Source organism: Phodopus roborovskii, unplaced genomic scaffold, assembly GCF_943737965.1.
Source record: "Phodopus roborovskii unplaced genomic scaffold, PHOROB, whole genome shotgun sequence".
Lineage (NCBI taxonomy): Eukaryota > Metazoa > Chordata > Mammalia > Rodentia > Cricetidae > Phodopus > Phodopus roborovskii.
In genome coordinates this window covers 21633146-21649958 of record NW_026126517.1, presented here as the reverse complement: position 1 = coordinate 21649958, position 16813 = coordinate 21633146, and the positions used below count along the sequence as shown (strand labels likewise).

Below are 16813 nucleotides of genomic sequence, written 5' to 3'. Positions count from 1 at the left end.
ACACTCATAGACATTAAATAAATAAATCTTAGCCAGGTGTGGTGCATTCCTTTAACCTCAGCACTCAGAGGCAGGTGATCTCTGTGAGTTCAAGGTATACATAATGAGTTCCAGGACTGTAGGGCTGTTTAACAGAGACCCTGTCTCAAAAAAAAAAAAAAAAAAAAAAAAAAAAAAAAAGTTTAACTAAAAAACTTTTAAGTGTGTGTGTGTGTGTGTGTGTGTGTGTGTGTGTGTGTGTGAGGGGAGAGGGAGGAGGGAGGGAGGAAGGGAGAGAGAGAGATGGGGCACCACGCCCTGCAGTTTTAAATACCTATTGAGTTTCCCTCTCTGGACTATGTGGCTGTTGACTGGTTTATCAAAGTGAAGAAATAGACACAACTGTTCTTCCTCACTGACTTGTATAAAATGCAGAGTAGTAAACAACACAAGTATAATAGCCATAATAAGGAGATAACCGAATATAAAAACAGAAATATACCATAATAAGGAGAGTCAATTCTTGAAGAAGGAACCATCACCACTGGAAATGCAAGAATGGGTAGGAAGTCAGTTAACATAATTGGAGGGGTAAGGGGAGATTTTCATTCAGAGAAAAACAAGTGCAAATCCTCAGAAGTAAAAGCTGCCCTGGGGTAGGGAAACAAATTTGTGGCTGAGGTGCAGAAATGATGTAGAAGACTCAAGATAGGATTTGTTGTGGGCAGGTCCCAGATGTTGGAGTTTGGTTTGGAAAATTTGTACTGAAGGTAATAGAATGCCTTTGAATATTTTCACAGGGTAGTGACTTGATCACATCTGGTTTAGTTAAAGACCACTTTGCTGAGCTCTGTGAAGGATACCTTATAGGGAAGAGCAGTGGGATGTTTAAGTGAGTGTGGAAATCTGAAATGAGTGTCGTTCATGGTCTAGAATGAGAATGAAGATAAATGAATGAGTGACCATATGTTTAAGAATCCAGGGCTGGGTGTGCGGCTGTTGGTAGAGCACTTGTCTAGCAAGCAGAAGTCCTTGATTGAATCCCCCAGCAGCACATAAACGTGGTGAAGTGGCAAAATTTATTATCTCAGCATTTGGTGGTAGAGCAGACGGATCCAAAGATTAAGGTCACTGGGCAAAAGTGTTGGCCTATGCCTTCAATACCCATGCTTGAACTGCAAATACAGGAAGATCTCTTTGAGTTCAAGGTCCGCCTTGGGTACACAAAACAGGGAAGACCAAGAAGATCCGAGATAAACCTAGGGCTCCAATGTAGATTTACTACCCAGCCAGCTGACTAAATACAGAAACAGTAAGGTGGAAGGCATCGCAGACAAATATGGGCGCAGGCCCAGTACGTGGTTGACACGGAGTCTGCGCAGTAGCGGCCATTCAAGTTTCACAAATTCCCGCCTGCACACAGCCTAGACAGGCCCCCCACCCCCACCCCCTTTGCGGGCGACGCTAAGTTTTTCCACGTCCGGTCGTCCCTCACTCTACCCCTAGTGACACAGAGCCCGGTCCCCTACGGTTCCCGCCTCTTCCGTGTTTTGGTGCGCACGGGTTCCGTCCGGCGCAGCGGCCATTGGCTGTCGGCCGACACGAAAGCGGCGATTGGCTGTCGCTGGCCGTCTCTCAAACGCCTCCGGCTATGTGGTGTGAGGTGGGTGGGGCGCAGGGCAGCCCGGTGGCGCTGGCAGGTGAGTGCCGTCTCGCAGCTCTGGTAGCTTGGCGGTTAGGGATACTCTGGAGTCTGCGGAAGGCCAGGCGTCCTGGAGCGGCTTGGCGAGGCCTCCGAGCCGGCGCTCGGCATCCGAGCTCTCTGCCTAGGGGTCGCTGCGGTTGGACCCGGTTAGCGTCACGCTTGACGCCGGGGATTCCGGGAAGCCCTCCCGCCTTGGCGCTCCGGGACGGTCACCTTTCTCCTCGGAGTTCTAGCCATCTTCTGAAGCTTGGCCCCGACCTCACCGCCTAGGTGAGCCTTCCCCGGGGGCCTGCCTACGGTCCGTTTTGTGTCCTGGTCGCCCTCGTCGCGCACTTTGTTTTGGTTACTGTGTTCAGCCGTCAGAACCTCGTCTGTGAGTCCTTGCTTAGAACCTGGGCCTTTTTCTGGATTACGGCTCAGAGTTCATTGGTGCCGAGCGATACTATGTACTCTCTTGTTGAGGGACGGTTTCTTACTGTGACTGCTGATGAAATGATAGAAACGTTAGCTAGGGATCCTGCGGGTCGGGTACCAACCCTCACCCCCTCAATCAGCTCAGAAACAAGGATACGTGTAACCAACCCTTATTGATCCCTAGAAGTGTGTTAGCCCCACATGGGTTAAGTAATTTATGATCGCAAAACCAAGGAGTTTGGTTCCCTTTTCCTTCTCCATCCATTTGTCTGATCCTTTTACCACATAGACATACCCGTATACATAATGTGTAGTACCTGGTCTTTCTTTTTTGAGACAGTCTTTGTAGCTCTGGCTGGCCTGAAAGTCTGAAGAGATACCGCCTCAAAAACCAGCACCACCATTCCAAACTCCACCACCCTCTTTAAAGAAAACTTGTTTTCTCTGTGTAGATTTGGCTGGCCTGGAACCTTTGTAGACCAGGTTAGACTCAAACTCAACAGAGATCTGCCTGCCTCTGCCTTCTGAGTGCTGAGATTAAAGGCATAGACCACCACCACCTGGCTCACTGAGCCTTAACATCCCTACTAGAAATTTTTCATGGACCTTTAACTTTGTTCTCTTTAACAAATGTTTACTATATCCTTTTTAAAATTATTTATTTAACCTTTATTTTATGTGCATTGGGGTGAAGATATCCGATCTCCTGGAACTAGAGTTACAGACAGTTGTAAGCTGCCTTATGGGTGCTGGGAATTGAACCCTGGTCTTCTGGAAGAACAGTGCTCTTAACCGCTGAGCCATCACTCCAGTCCTTATTTATTATATTCTTAAGAATACTTAGCAAAGGTAGACACTGAAGATAGAGCATAATCAGATAGGGCTCCTACATTCCAATGGAATCTTCATTTTAACATTAAAGGAGTTGTAGGATCAGGCATTGGGTCTGGTGGTGGTGGCGCATGCCTTTAGTCCCAGGACTTGGGAAGCAGAGGCAGGTGGATTTCTGTGAGTTAAAGACCTGCTTGGTCTATAAGAGCTAGTTCCAAAACAGCCTCCAAAGCCACACAGAAACCAAAAAAAAAAAAAAAACCAGACTATAGGTCATTGAAAGTCAGGCAAGAGATTTAATGACATAATCCAGTAAGTCTAGAAAGCTTCTGGGTTATCTGTAGGCTGTATGAACTTTGGGCTCATCCTAACCTGTCCTACCATCATTAGGTGGCCTTGGATAAATTAGTTCATCTTTGTCAGCTTCAGGTTATCCATAAATGAGGTTTAAAATAGTGCCTTCCTCATAGGGTAGTGTCACCAATTACATGATGCAAATAAAATGCTTAATGAGACTGGAGAGGTAGTTAGTAAAGTGCTTGCTTCACAAATGTCAGGAGGCCCTGGGTTTGATCTCCAGAGCTCACATTAAAAGAAAAAAAAAAAAAGTTAAGTAGCTGACAGTGGTAGCACAGGCATTTAGGTCCAGTATTTGAGAGACAGGCAGGCAGATCAGGGCCAGCCTACATAGTGAGTTTCAAGACAGCCAGAGGTACAAGATAGAAACTACATTTTGTAAAAAGGTCAGTGAATGCCTATAATCCTATCTTTGGGAAGTACACTATGTTTGGAGCTCACTGGTCAGCCAGTGTAGCCTACTTGGTGAGCTCCAGGGCTCTAAACCAGTGAGTCATCTCTCTAGCCCTAACAAAATAATATTGTATTTGACATATAGTAAGTATGAACTGAGAACAAAGTTTTGTTACCCCATTTTTGCCAAGGCCTCACAGATTGTAAGGTGGTAGGCCTCCCCTTGAAATTGAGCATGGTTCTATCTCCCACAGGAATATGCTCTGAAGCTATTTGAGAAAATGTCTGTTGAAGTGTTTAGCTTAGTGTTTGTCACATACTCAGTGTAGTGTATTGTCTTTTCTCAGGAAGCCAATCAGCACTGAAGAATCCTTGCTGACTCTCAGCAGGCTGCCTGTCCATTTCTTTGTCCCCAGTAGCACTGGAGTGCAGTCTTACAGCTCTGGATTTCTTCCCCTTCCTCTAAGATAAAGGCCATGTCGCCCCCGGGAAAAGTTCCTCGGAAAGAGAACCTGGGGCTCCAGTGTGAATGGGGGTCCTGCTCCTTTGTGTGTTCAGCCATGGAGGAGTTCTTCGAGCATGTCACTCAGCACCTGCAACAGCATATGCATGGCACCAGGGAAGAGGAGGATGACCCACTTGGTAAGGGAGCAGGGAAGAACTCAAGTGCAGCTGGGGATCCCACTTCTAAAGAGAGGACAGCTGGGGAAACAGTGGTTTATATTCTCAATTATGCCTTCTTCATTCATAAAAGCATTGTGAAGTCATTTCTAGAGAATTCAGTTCACAAGGATGTAAAGAATGATTACCATTAGAAGCCATTTGTATTTTTGTGTGTATATGTGTTTGTGGACACATGCATGCCTTAGATCAAGAGTGGACATCACAGAACAACTTGGAGGAGCCAGTTCTTTTCTTCCACTATTGCCGGTTCATGTCATCAGGCTGGACACTAGCTTCTTGACCTGCTAAAACATCCTTTTGGGGGGGGTGTGAGGGGTGTTTCGTTTATTTTTTAATGTGCGTGTAACTGGTGAGCACACCATGGCATATGTGTAGAGGTCAGAGGACAACTTGTGGGAGTTCATCTTTCTTCCATGTGAGCTCTCAGGGTCAAACTCAGATAGGTTTGGCAGTAAGTGCCTTTACCTGCTGAGCCATCTTGCTGTCCCCTGTCCCCGTTTTTTTGAGACAGGGACTCACTGTATTCTTGGCTGGTGTGAAATTCACTATATAGCGCATGCTTGCCTTGAATTCATAGAGATATTAGTATTGAAGTTGAAGGTGTCTCACTGCTTGCGCCTCCCAAGTACTGGGATTAAAGGTATGTGTCACCATGCCCAGCCTCCCCTGTCTTTCCTTTTGAGACAGGGTTTCTTTGGATAGCCTCAGCTGTGCTGTAACTTGCTCTCTAGACCAGGCTGGCCTCTAACTCATGATCTGCCTGCCTCTGCTTCCCCAGTTCTGGGATTAAAGGCATGGACTACTACCATCTGCCTTTCCCTTTTTGTTAACTTAATTATTTACATTTTTTTGTTAATTTATTTTGTTTTACATGTCTCAATGTTTTGCTTGAATGTGTGTATGTATACCATGAGTATGCCTGGTGCCTGCAGAGGTCAAAAGAGGATGTTGAATTCCCTTGAACTGAAGTTATAGATGGTTATAAGCCGTCATGTGGGAACCAAACCCAGGTCCTCGGCAAGAGCACCAAGTACTCTTAACACTTGAGCCATCTCCTTCCCATTTACTTTTGAGACACATCTCAGTAATCCAGACTAGTTTCATACCCACCAAAGTCCTCCTGCTTTAGCCTCCCAAAGGCTGGGATTACTAGCATGAGCCACCACACAGGCTTGGGAGCACATTTATGTCATAACTGCACATCATAGCTAAGAGAATAATTAAACAGCTTTATTCAGTATACTCAAAAATGTTCCTCTGTTCTATTTACTCTTTTTCCTTTCCTTTGGTAGTCTCATGTAGCCCTGACTGACCTTAAACTTGTTATGTAGCTAAGGCTGAACTTGAAGTCCTGATCCTGCTAAGATTCTGGGATTATTATAGATATATACCAAACCTGTTTCCAAAGTCAGATAATACACAGAAACGAAATTAAGGATGGTTTTACTTTCTGAAGTTTTGGTGTTTCAAAGTAAGCAAGCTCCCATTGAACATTGAGAATGGTGCTTAGAGGTGCTGGAGAGACAGGAAGAGGGTTGAAATAAATAATGGGCCTGTCTTTGAAAAAGCTGATTAGAAGCAAAAAGAAAACTGGAAAACCAGTGTTGGGAGGTCCTCTTTCTCAGGGGCCGTGAGAAACCGAGCACAGATTGTACATTTGCTAAGGGTTACCCTAACTTGTTCTTTCTGCATCTCTGAGTCCCTGGGTCTTATATTTTGCTCTTAACCTCTCTTTTACATTCACTCTTAATGCAGGAACTCTTTCTAATTTCAGTCAACATCGCTACTTCTGTTTAACACTTCATTTGTGACAGGGTCTTACTCTCTAGCCCTGCTTGACCTCAAAATCATGGCAGTTGACCAGTCTAACCTTTTGAGTGCTGGTATTATAGATCAAAGCCAGTGTACCTAGTTCCATAACACTTATCTGCTGCCACATACACTACCCCATATCCCTTGCCACTAGTTGCAGTTTTGTAGATTTGTTTACTTAAAAGGACTGGGACTCCATGATACCTGATTCAGATGAAAGTCATTAAACACTGTTACATACTGAATGGACTGGTAACTTGGTCAGGGTCTTGCTTAATGTCTAAGATGGAAAGTAAACTGAACCTTGGAAAGTATCAGACCATTCCTTCTCAACCCCTTTCTGCAGAGGAAGAATTTCCCTGTTTGTGGCAGGAGTGTGGCTTTTGCTCTCTGGACAGTTCTGCTGACCTCATCCGCCATGTCTATTTCCACTGCTACCACACCAAGCTGAAACAGTGGGGGCTGCAAGCCTTGCAGAGCCAAGCTGACCTCAGTCCCTGCATCCTGGACTTCCAGAGCCGGAACGTCATTCCTGACATCCCCGACCATTTCCTGTGTCTGTGGGAACATTGTGAGGTCAGCTGACAGTGCCAGAAAAAGGGGTGGAAGGAAGCTGGGGATCTGGAGTCAAGATCTTTCTGGGTTACCTTATGTTTCTCAGACTCCTTGTTTACCCCCTCTACTCCTGTATTCCTTTATCTTAAAATTCCCATCCCCACAAGTTAATGGGGGAGAATAAGAAGTCCCCTTTGGCATGGGTAAGAGTCCTCCAACAACCGTCAGTCCTCACCCCAAGTTGCCCTGGCACAGAGTACCTTCGACAATCCTGAGTGGTTCTATCGGCACGTGGATGCGCACAGCCTGTGCTGTGAATACCAAGCTGTCAGCAAGGACAACCATGTGGTGCTGTGTGGCTGGAAAGGTAGGGCCACCCGCCTGTTCTGGCCTCTGGAGGTGTTACGGGTCTAGAGGAACTAGGGATGGGACCAGTCCTGCAAGACAAAGCAGGCTACTGGCTGTAGAAACTCAGGGGTAGCAGAGCCAAGTTGGGGAAGGGGATTCAGGGATGGAATGTGATCAAATCTTTCTTCCCAGGCTGTACCTGTACCTTCAAGGACCGGTGTAAGCTTCGAGAACACCTCCGCAGCCACACCCAGGAGAAGGTAGTGGCCTGTCCCACTTGTGGGGGCATGTTTGCCAACAACACCAAGTTCTTAGATCACATCCGTCGCCAGACCTCACTGGATCGTAAGCATTTGGAGAGAAGAGGGAGAGTGTGGGCTATCCTATTTAAAGTGAAGATGAGAATGTATTCCCAGGGGAGGTGGCTGCTGAAGAGATCTGTACCCTGGCTCTCTTCTCCTTTTGGGATCAGGCATTCCTAGACTTCTTTTAGACATTGTTTAGCACTTGCTGTTTGTGGTATCAGTTATCTCAGGAATCTTCACAGCAGCCCCATGAGGTAGGCTTCTTATTCCCCTTTTTACAGATGAGGAAACTGAGGCTCAGAGAGGTTAAATCACTTACCTGAGATCATACAGCTAGTAAGTGGTAAAGCTGGGCTTCTAACTCAGGTCTGGACTCCAAATCCTGTCCGTAGCTTCCCTTTGTTCCTTGGGTGGCTCCCTTCTGTCTGGGATGGTTCCCCTGTCCTCTGCCCTTCGATGTTCTCTCCATTCACCCTTTGTTCTGCCCACGTCACCCCAGAGCAGCGTTTCCAGTGCTCTCACTGTTCTAAGAGATTTGCCACAGAGAGGCTGCTGCGTGACCACATGCGGAATCATGGTGAGTGGCCTGCACCCAAGCCTCCCTGCCCTCCTTTCGAGGTCCTGTGAGTCCACAGATTATAGCTTCTTCTCTGTTCCGCAGTGAATCACTATAAATGCCCTTTGTGTGACATGACTTGCCCACTGCCTTCCTCCCTCCGGAATCACATGCGATTTCGACACAGTGATGACCGGCCCTTTAAATGTGACTGTTGTGACTACAGGTAAGGGAACCCAGGGTTCAAAATACAGGGCTCATCAAGTTTCAGGGTTCCCTGTGCTCTTCAGCCCCTCCTAATGTCTCCTGGCAGTTGCAAGAATCTGATTGACCTCCGGAAGCACCTGGACACCCACAGCAAGGAGTCAGCCTACAGGTGTGATTTCGAGAACTGCAGCTTCAGAGCTCGGTCTCTCAGCTCTGTCAAGTCCCATCACCGTAAAGTGCATGAAGTAAGTGCTGATGGGCAGGGCTCCCAGGAGTGTGAGTGAAGAGCTGACCTCATTTCCTTCTCCATTCCTCATCAGGGAGACTCAGAGCCAAGGTACAAATGTCATGTCTGTGACAAATGCTTCACACGTGGCAACAACCTCACTGTGCACCTTCGCAAGAAGCACCAGTTCAAGTGGCCATCAGGACACCCTCGTTTTCGGTATATATAAATCTTTCCCCATGGGCTTATATACTTCCCTTGTGTTTGTTTACTACTGTGTGCATATGGGGTGGTGGTGCCGACAGTCCTATATAGGTTGGGACACAACTTGTGGAGTTGTTTCTCCTCTGTCGTGTGGATTCCAGATATTGAACTCAGGTCATCAGGCATGCATGACAAGCATTTTACACTCTAAGCCATATGACAGACTTTTTAACAAGGAAAAAAAAAAACTTTGAATTTTATGGTACTTTCATGCCACCATCTATGTACAAACTTAAAAATAGTGGTAAAGCAAAGGTTGTTTAGTGTTTTATTAGTTTTTGTTCTTGTAGACCAGGATGGCCTTGAATTCACTGAGATCTGCCTACCTCTGTCTCTTTGGTTCTGGAATTAAAGGTGTGTGCTACCATGCCTGTCTCTTGTTTGTTTTTGAGACAGGATCTCTGTATAGTCCTGGCTGGCCTAAAGCTTGCTATGGAGATCAAGCTGGCCTTGTACTCATAGAAATCCTCCTATTTCTGCCTCCAGTGAGATTACAGGTGTGTGCCCCCCTGCAAGGCTGTGATTTTTTTTTTTTTTTTTTTTAAATGAAGCTCGGCTTCAGATTCAACAAGTAATGCCAAAAGTCCAGCAGCCAGAGCAAGAAGTAAAGGTGAAGGGTCCTGCCTTTCAGCTCCATGGCCTTTTCATAAACGTTGACACTCCGGCCTCTTACAGAGCCAACATCAGTCTCTGCTGGGTTGGGCTTCTTCATTCATTTTTCAGTTTTGAGTCCTCAGTCCTGAGGTGGGTGGTGGCACACACCTTTAATCCCAGCACTCGGGAGGCAGGGGAAGGTGAGTTCAAGGCCAGCCTGGCCTACAAAGTGAGTTCCAGGACAGCCAGGGCTTTTATACAGAGAAACCCTGTCTCAAAAAACAAACAAACAACAACCACCACCACCCCCCCCCAAAAAAAAAAAAAAAAAAAAGGAAAGAGAAAGCTACTGTCCTGTCACAGTCCTAAGTTGTCTTCCAGCTAGAAAATGTGTATCTTCACCCTCTGTATCCAGGCCATTTCTTCATCCTCTACTGGTTTGCTGCCTTCTCCAGGTACAAGGAGCATGAAGATGGCTACATGCGACTGCAGCTGGTTCGCTATGAGAGTGTGGAGCTGACACAGCAGCTACTACAGCAGCTACAAGAAGGATCAGATCCAGGAGCGGCACTGAGTGAAAGCAGCCTGCAGGGCATCGTTCTAGAAACAGTGCTGGGGGGGGCAGGACCTGAGGAAGAGGTGGAAGAGGAAGATAGGGTTGAGGGAACAGCCACCTCAGCTTCTCAGGACAACCCCAGTTCTGCCATCCATATGGTCAACCAGACAGTCAGCCAAGGCCAGCGAGAAATGGTCTACTATGTGCTATCTGAAGCCCCAGGAGAGCCCCCACCAGTCTCTGAACTATCCTCGAGAGAGATGGAAAAGCTTCAAGGAATGCCTGAGAAGCCAGAGGCCCGGATGGTATGAGGCTGCAAAGCTGACCACTCCTCCAGATCTTATAGTTTGAGCCAGACAGGTAGGGGTGCCCCTGGTGGGCAGCCTTTGTTTTTGGATGCCTTTAGAAGCGGTGCTGAGAACAGTATGTTCCCCTCTGACTCAGGTGGCATCAGTCTATAGACTCTGAGTACCCCCTCCCCCCAGTACTGTTCTTTGTGGGGAACCTGAGGAGTTGGATTCATTGAAGAAATCCTACATGAATGTTCTCAATAGAGGAGCTGTTACCAAGTTTAAGTATACTCCCTTGGCATGCTAGACTGAGTAAATGTGTAGTCTATACCCATTCCTGTTTTTAGGGGTCCAATGGCCCAGGGATGATTGGCTGTTCCTTATGAGAGCTGTCTCCTCTCTATAAGTATTGAGAACCAGGTGCCATTTCTCTCAAGGTTTCCTTTTACATTCCAGGAACACTTGTGGTTATCTTCAGGGATAGGATTGGAGACACTGTGTATGTATGACAGTTTTTTTTTTTTTGTTTTTTCTTTTTTTTTGGTAATAAAAGACTACGACTACTTGGGCTCTTATTTCTCAAGTTTGGTGGCAATTTAACTAGGTAACAGAGATATAACTGTCTAGAAGTAGAGCTGAATCATTAGGCTTACCCCTTTAGTGACCAGGGTGGTTTAGCTGTCATGTACACATTTACTGGAGTAAATCCATTGCTTCTTGAGCATCTACCAGCTTTGTGGAAAGAGGCCCCAAGTACTTGTCTATGAGTGACTATGAGCAGTGTTACAGAATGGATATGAACAACACCAGGACCGCATCATCAGCCCTAATTAGAACTCTGTACCTCTAGGGCAGGTTGGGGTTCTGGGACTGCAAAGGAATCTGATGGAGAGGTGGGTTGGGTGGTGATCCAGAGAATGCCAAGTTCTCAAGGGCCAGGAGTCAAGCTAGAAAATTGTGTCTATACATTTTCCTAGAGAGTAGATCTATTTTCATTGGATAAAAAAAAATTCTTATGTATTTATACATGTATGTTCATTTATTTTATGTGTATGAGTATTTTGTCTACACAAATGTAAGTGTACCATAGTCTTGCCCATGAAGTTACAGACAGCCATGAACTACCATGTAGGCACTAGGAACCGAATCCGAGTTTTTGCAAGAGCAATAAAGTTGAAACTACTCAAAATAACTTTTTTTTTTTTAGGTTAAACTTAGCTGGGCATGATGGCACATCCTTTAATCCTTGCACTCAGAAGGCAGTTGGAGGAGGATCTCTGAGTTCAAGGCCAGCTTGGTCTACAGAGTGAGTTCAGGATAGCCAGGGCTACACAGAGAAACCATGTCTTAAACAAACAAAAAATTGTGTAGTGTATATGTGAGCATGTGCATGGAGGTCAGAGATCAGTGTTGGCTGATGCTCACTTTAGTTTTTGAAAGTTTCACTGAACCCCAAACTCACCTATTAGACTGGTTGTCCGGTGAACTCTGGGGATTTGAATGTCTCTGCCTCTGCTCTGGTACTAGGTTACTGACATGCCATCCTGTTTATGGCTTTTACATGAATGCTGGGGATCTGGACTCAGATCCTCAGAGAGGGCAAGCACTTACTGACTGAACCATCCCCCTAACCCCGTCCAGCCATCCCTCAGAAATATTTCCCTTTTGTTGACTACCAGCTTGGATAAAGGAAATACTCTGTGCTACAATTCATGGAAGGACCATGCTCTTCATTTTTTCTCAGTCCTGAGCACTTTATTCATTTATTACTATTGAAGTGCTCTTCTGCGTCTGTCCTGTAGAGAAAGAGCTGAGCACTAGCAAGCATTCGTTCTTTGCTCCTGACTGGATGTGTACAAGTTCCTGCTACCCCAGTTTCCTAAAATGCTTGGAATGTAACTTTGAATTACGAGACAAATAAACCCTTTGTTGTCTTAGGTGCTTTCCTTTTGGGAGCAGGGGTTAGAGACGTTTCTCTGTGGTTTTGGAGCCTGTCCTGACATTTCTTCAGTAGACCAGGCTGGCCTTGAACTCACAGAGATCCACCTGTCTCTGGGATTAAAGGCTTGTGCTTTTTGTTTGTTTGTTTTTGAGACAAGGTTCCTATTTGTTTTTGAGACAAGGTTTCTCTGGGTAACAGCCCTAGCTATCCTGGAACTCACTATGTAGACCAGGCTGGCCTTGAATTTACAGAGATCTACCTGCTTCTGCCTCCCAAGTGCTGGGATTAAAGGCATGTACTACCACCACCTGGCCCCTGAGGAGCTTTTTTTAGAAGGATATTTTGTCACAACAATAGAAAACAAAACTAACACACACACACACACTATATATATATATATATATATATGTATGTATGTATGTATGTATGTATATATATATATATATATATATATATATAGAGAGAGAGAGAGAGAGAGAGAGAGAGAGAGAGAGAGAGAGAGAGGGCTCAGTGGTAAAGCACACTTGCTGTTCTTCCTGAGGATTCGGGTTCAAGTCTGAGCACCCACCCATCTTAAAACTCCAATTCCAGGAGATCTGTCTGATACTCTCTTCTGGCCTCTGTGATCACCAAACATGCATATGGTGCACAGATATGCATGCAGACAAAATGCCCATACACATAAAAATTGGAGTTGGAGAGATGGCTCAGAGGTTTAAGAGCATTGGCTGCTCTTCTGAAGGTCCTGAGTTAATTCCCAGTAACTACATGGTGGCTCACAACCATATGTAATGAGGTCTGGCGCCTTCTTCTGGCCTGCAGGCATATATGCAGGCAGGATACTATATAATAAATAAAAATCTCTAAGACTACATCCTGCAGCCTTAGAGAACCCCTCATTTCTTTCCTATCCAAGGAAATAGTATATAACAGGAGAGTAAGAAATGCTGCTCCAGGGCATGAATGTAGAATTGTAGAATACTCATTTAAGCACTTCAGTTCAATTTCTATGTTGCAGCCAGGCATGGTATCACACACCTTTAATCCCAACACTCCCGAGGCAGAGGCAGGTGGATCTCTTGAGTTCAAGGCCCTTCTGATCTATAAAATGAGTTCCAGAATAGTCAGGGCTGTTAAATAAAAACCCTGTCTCCAAAACCAAAATGTTGTATGTTAGTTCCTGTTGCTATGATAAGCAAGTAAAAAACCTACAAGGTATACATGGCAGAAAAGGTTTATTTTTGCTCATTTTTAGAGGTTTCGGGCCATGTCTGCCACCTGAATTGTTTTCTGGGCCTGTGGTGAGACATGCATCATAAGAATAGTGAAGGGGAATGGCTCATCTGTGCTGGCAGGGGGAGCTGGACAGGGACAAGTAACTCCAAAAGGAAGACCTTATCTCTGAAGACCATCATGCCAGGGTCCAAGAAAGGTAGTAGTAGGCACCCTCCATGGCCACCACTTCCTTGACTGTTAGGGAGACACTGCTGTGGGAGGGAGGAAGCTCTCTCCTTTTTAGCCCCTCCCTTTCTGTTCTGAGCAGCACCTCCCCAAGTGGCCAGCAGAGGGTCCTCTCCCTGACAAACACATTTAAAAGTCCTGGGCTAAGCCAGTTGGTGGGCAAGAGGTCAAGGTGGACAAAAATCTGGGTGCTGGGAACAACTGGACCAGTTCCCAAGTGTGCAGGCTTTTCTGGGTCCCACTAGAGTCCACCACACTCCTTTCCCTCCATAAAGCTTATCAGCTGCTTCTCACACAAACCCTTGTGCAAGAGTGGCCTGTTACAGATGAATGCCTAGCACTATGCTCAGGTGGGAATTATCAACCCTTCCACGTCTGGCCCTAGGAAACCTGCTCTGGGAGTAAACTGCTTGATTGGGGGTGGAGCACAAAGATAAATCTTAGGGAATAGGCAGATATGTATTTGGGGACATGAGGTGATCCATTCAGATACTATGGAAACTTAGTAGATGACTTTATTCTAAGGATGATGAGGTCCACATTAAGCAAAGACCAGCTCTAGATACTAAATCAGAAACCCTGGGAGTGGAAGCAGCACTGAAGTCAAACCCTCCAGAAGATTTGAGGTGGACACTGAAGTGTCAACCACTGTCACAAGGTCTATCCTAGGAGTATATTTTCTGGGAGGGTCTTCCAAATGGGAAACTGTAAGCCAGCTCCAGTTAAATGCTTTATGTTGTAAGAGTTGCCTTGGTCAGTGTCTCTTCACAGCACTAGAAGAATGACTAAGACATCTTGTAAGATCATCATACATTAATTACATAAATGTTTTGGAATACTGGACTGGTGAGATGGCTCCATGGGTAAAAGTGTTTGTTGTGTATCTGATCTGATCCTTGGAACCCATAGTGGAAAAAAATGACTCCTAAATGTTGTCCTCTGACCACTACATGAGCTCCTTGGCACATGCTTACACTCATACAACAATAATAAACAAAATAAAAATTAAAATATGGCAAATATTATGTGTTCATTATTTTCTAAAGTTTAGTTATTATGTATACAATGTTCTGTCTGCATTTAGGCCATCATGTGGTTGCTGGGAATTGAACTTAGGACCTCTAGAAAAGCAGCCAGTGCTCTTAACCTCTAAGCCATCTCTCCAGCCCTCAGTTAATTAATTTTTTTAAGACATGAAAAAAGAATACTATAGAATTAATAAGAGGGCTGAAGATGGTAGAGTTGAGCTGATAGTGTAATTGCCCAAGAGGCTCCAAGGCCTGGTCTCCATCCTGCTGTAACCCTAACACTTGGGAGGTAGAGGCAAGAAGATCAGGAATTCAAGGCATCTTGGGCTATATAGTGAGTTCAAGACTAACTTGGGCTATGTGGGACCCTGAAGTCCATTTGAGAATAAGATTCTGAGATGACCAATTAACAGAGTAGGTAAAAGCAGGGACTTTGGATTCTAAGCATGTACTTTTGGATTTGCTATGCTTGTCCCTTGGTCATATTGTTTAATCTTTCTGTTTCTCAGTTTCTTTTCTCCAAAGAAAGATTGTAAAACCTGCTCCAAAAGCAGATCCCCTAGAAGTTCCAGGCCAGCCTGGTCTATGTAGCAAGTTCCAGTCTGGCCAAAGCTACATAGAGAGACCCTGTCTCAACAAAACAAAAACCATGCCTCATAGAGATATTAAGATTAACCAAGGACCAGTGGTGGTGGCGAATGCCTTTGATCCAAGCACTTGGGAGGCAGAGGCAGGTAAAACTCTGAGTTTGAGACCAGCCTGGTCTACAAGAGCTAGTTCCACGATAGGCTCCAAAGCTACACAAGGAAACCCTGTCTCAAAAAAAAAATCAAAACAAACAAACAAAAAAATTAACCAAGAAGAATGTCTGGTTAATCGTAGTTGTTCAGTAAATGTAATTGTTAAACCTGGTGACATATGTGTGTAATAACTGCATTCAAGGGGTGGTGGCATAAGGACTGGTCAAAGCCAGCCTTAGCAACAGCCTGAAACCCTATCTCAAACACACACACGTACATAAACACACACACACGTACATACACACACACACACACACACTTGTGAGACCCTATCTCACACAGAGAGACACACACACATTGCAATCATTGGGGAATTGAGTCTGTCATGAGCAATTGGAGATTAATTTGAAGTGTGGAGGGTCTATCTGGAAAATGGAAAGGTTGATCCCAAGCAAAGGCATACATAGGGGATGAAGGGAAGTTAGGAAAGACTGAATTCCAACCCCTCACCCCATGAACCTCTTAGTTACAGGGTGGCGCATGGGCATGCCCTGTAGAGGTCGCTAGTTTTCCAGGCTGCAGAGAGGCTTAGGATGGGGGGGGAGGGGACAGGTGTTTGACTGCTAGTAACCTCCCTGCTGCTTCAGTAGAAGCCTCAGCAGTGGCAGCAGTCTAAGCAGCCTCCCTCCTATGGGTCACTCAATATGACAGGTGGGAACTAAAAAGCTCAAGTCACGTGTCTTGACTGGCTAGCCTACTTACCCCTGGAAGACACAGAGGATAGGACAGGCAGGGGCTAAGGGTAATTGTTTGAGAAAGGGCCAAAATAAGGTGTGTGTGTGTGTGTGTGTGTGTGTGTGTGTGTGTGTGTGTGTGGTGGTGGTGGTGGTGGGGTGTCTGTGTAAGCACTCTCGGAGGACTCAGAGCCCAAGCTTGTATGATGAGAGAAAGAAGGTACATACATGCGCATAAACAGACGTCCAAGGCAGTGTCTGAAGAGCCCTATGCGTGCTCCTAGAGACCTGTATCTGGATGGTAGAATAAAGGTTTTTTACGGTCAAAGTAGGCTGTGACTCGGTCCCAGGGTAACCTTGGAGCTGCCTGCAAGTTTTGTCATAACTACTATTCCCTTCATAACTAGCGTCCTCTTGAGCCCTTAGAATAGGTGTGGAAAAGGCTGTCTCAAAGTCCCAAGAATTATACCCTCAAAATTACACAGTGAAGTCCTTTGTACTTTAGGGCTGGGTGGGGTTGAGCTTCAAAGCTGAACTGGAGGAGATAAGCAATGAGGGGTTTGTGTGTGGAGATAGACTGACAGCTTCCCAACCCACTGGGCACGATGGAACCTGCACCCTATTGCCCAAGGATCTGCCCCTCAAGTCTCCTTCCCTTAGCTACCTCGGGGTTGACCTTATGCCGCTAACTCTCGGTCCTGGGTTCATAAAAGCGCCCCTTCTGGCCCCCACGCTGCAGGCGTTGCTCTTGACACCCCCATCCTTACCACCCGCCGGGTGTGGGGAGGCACGGGCCCTTTAAGAACAGCAGCATTGGCGAGCAGAAGCTTGG

The 16813-nt window shown here is 45.8% G+C and overlaps 1 protein-coding gene across 1 annotated transcript; it reads left to right on the top strand.

The window, feature by feature from the left end:
* The first annotated feature begins 1808 nt into the window (after window positions 1-1808).
* Window positions 1809-11096, top strand: Hinfp (histone H4 transcription factor). The gene is made up of 11 exons (XM_051197229.1): window positions 1809-1954; window positions 4147-4321; window positions 4784-4791; window positions 6461-6751; window positions 6986-7097; window positions 7271-7423; window positions 7883-7960; window positions 8045-8165; window positions 8253-8391; window positions 8467-8591; window positions 9686-11096. The coding sequence occupies exons 2-11, from the start codon at window positions 4156-4158 to the stop codon at window positions 10095-10097; spliced, it is 1605 nt and encodes a 534-aa protein (XP_051053186.1). The 5' UTR covers window positions 1809-1954; window positions 4147-4155; the 3' UTR covers window positions 10098-11096.
* The last annotated feature ends 5717 nt before the right edge of the window (window positions 11097-16813 follow it).

What these genes read in the sequence shown, in the direction of transcription:
- Hinfp (XM_051197229.1), top strand. Translation starts at nt 4,156, where the DNA reads ATGTCGCCCCCGGGAAAAGTTCCTCGGAAAGAGAACCTGGGGCTCCAG. An exon ending in GTCTGTGGGAACATTGTGAG is followed by an intron (nt 6,752 to 6,985) that starts GTCAGCTGACAG and finishes GCCCTGGCACAG; the next exon opens with AGTACCTTCGACAATCCTGA. An exon ending in TGACCACATGCGGAATCATG is followed by an intron (nt 7,961 to 8,044) that starts GTGAGTGGCCTG and finishes TCTGTTCCGCAG; the next exon opens with TGAATCACTATAAATGCCCT.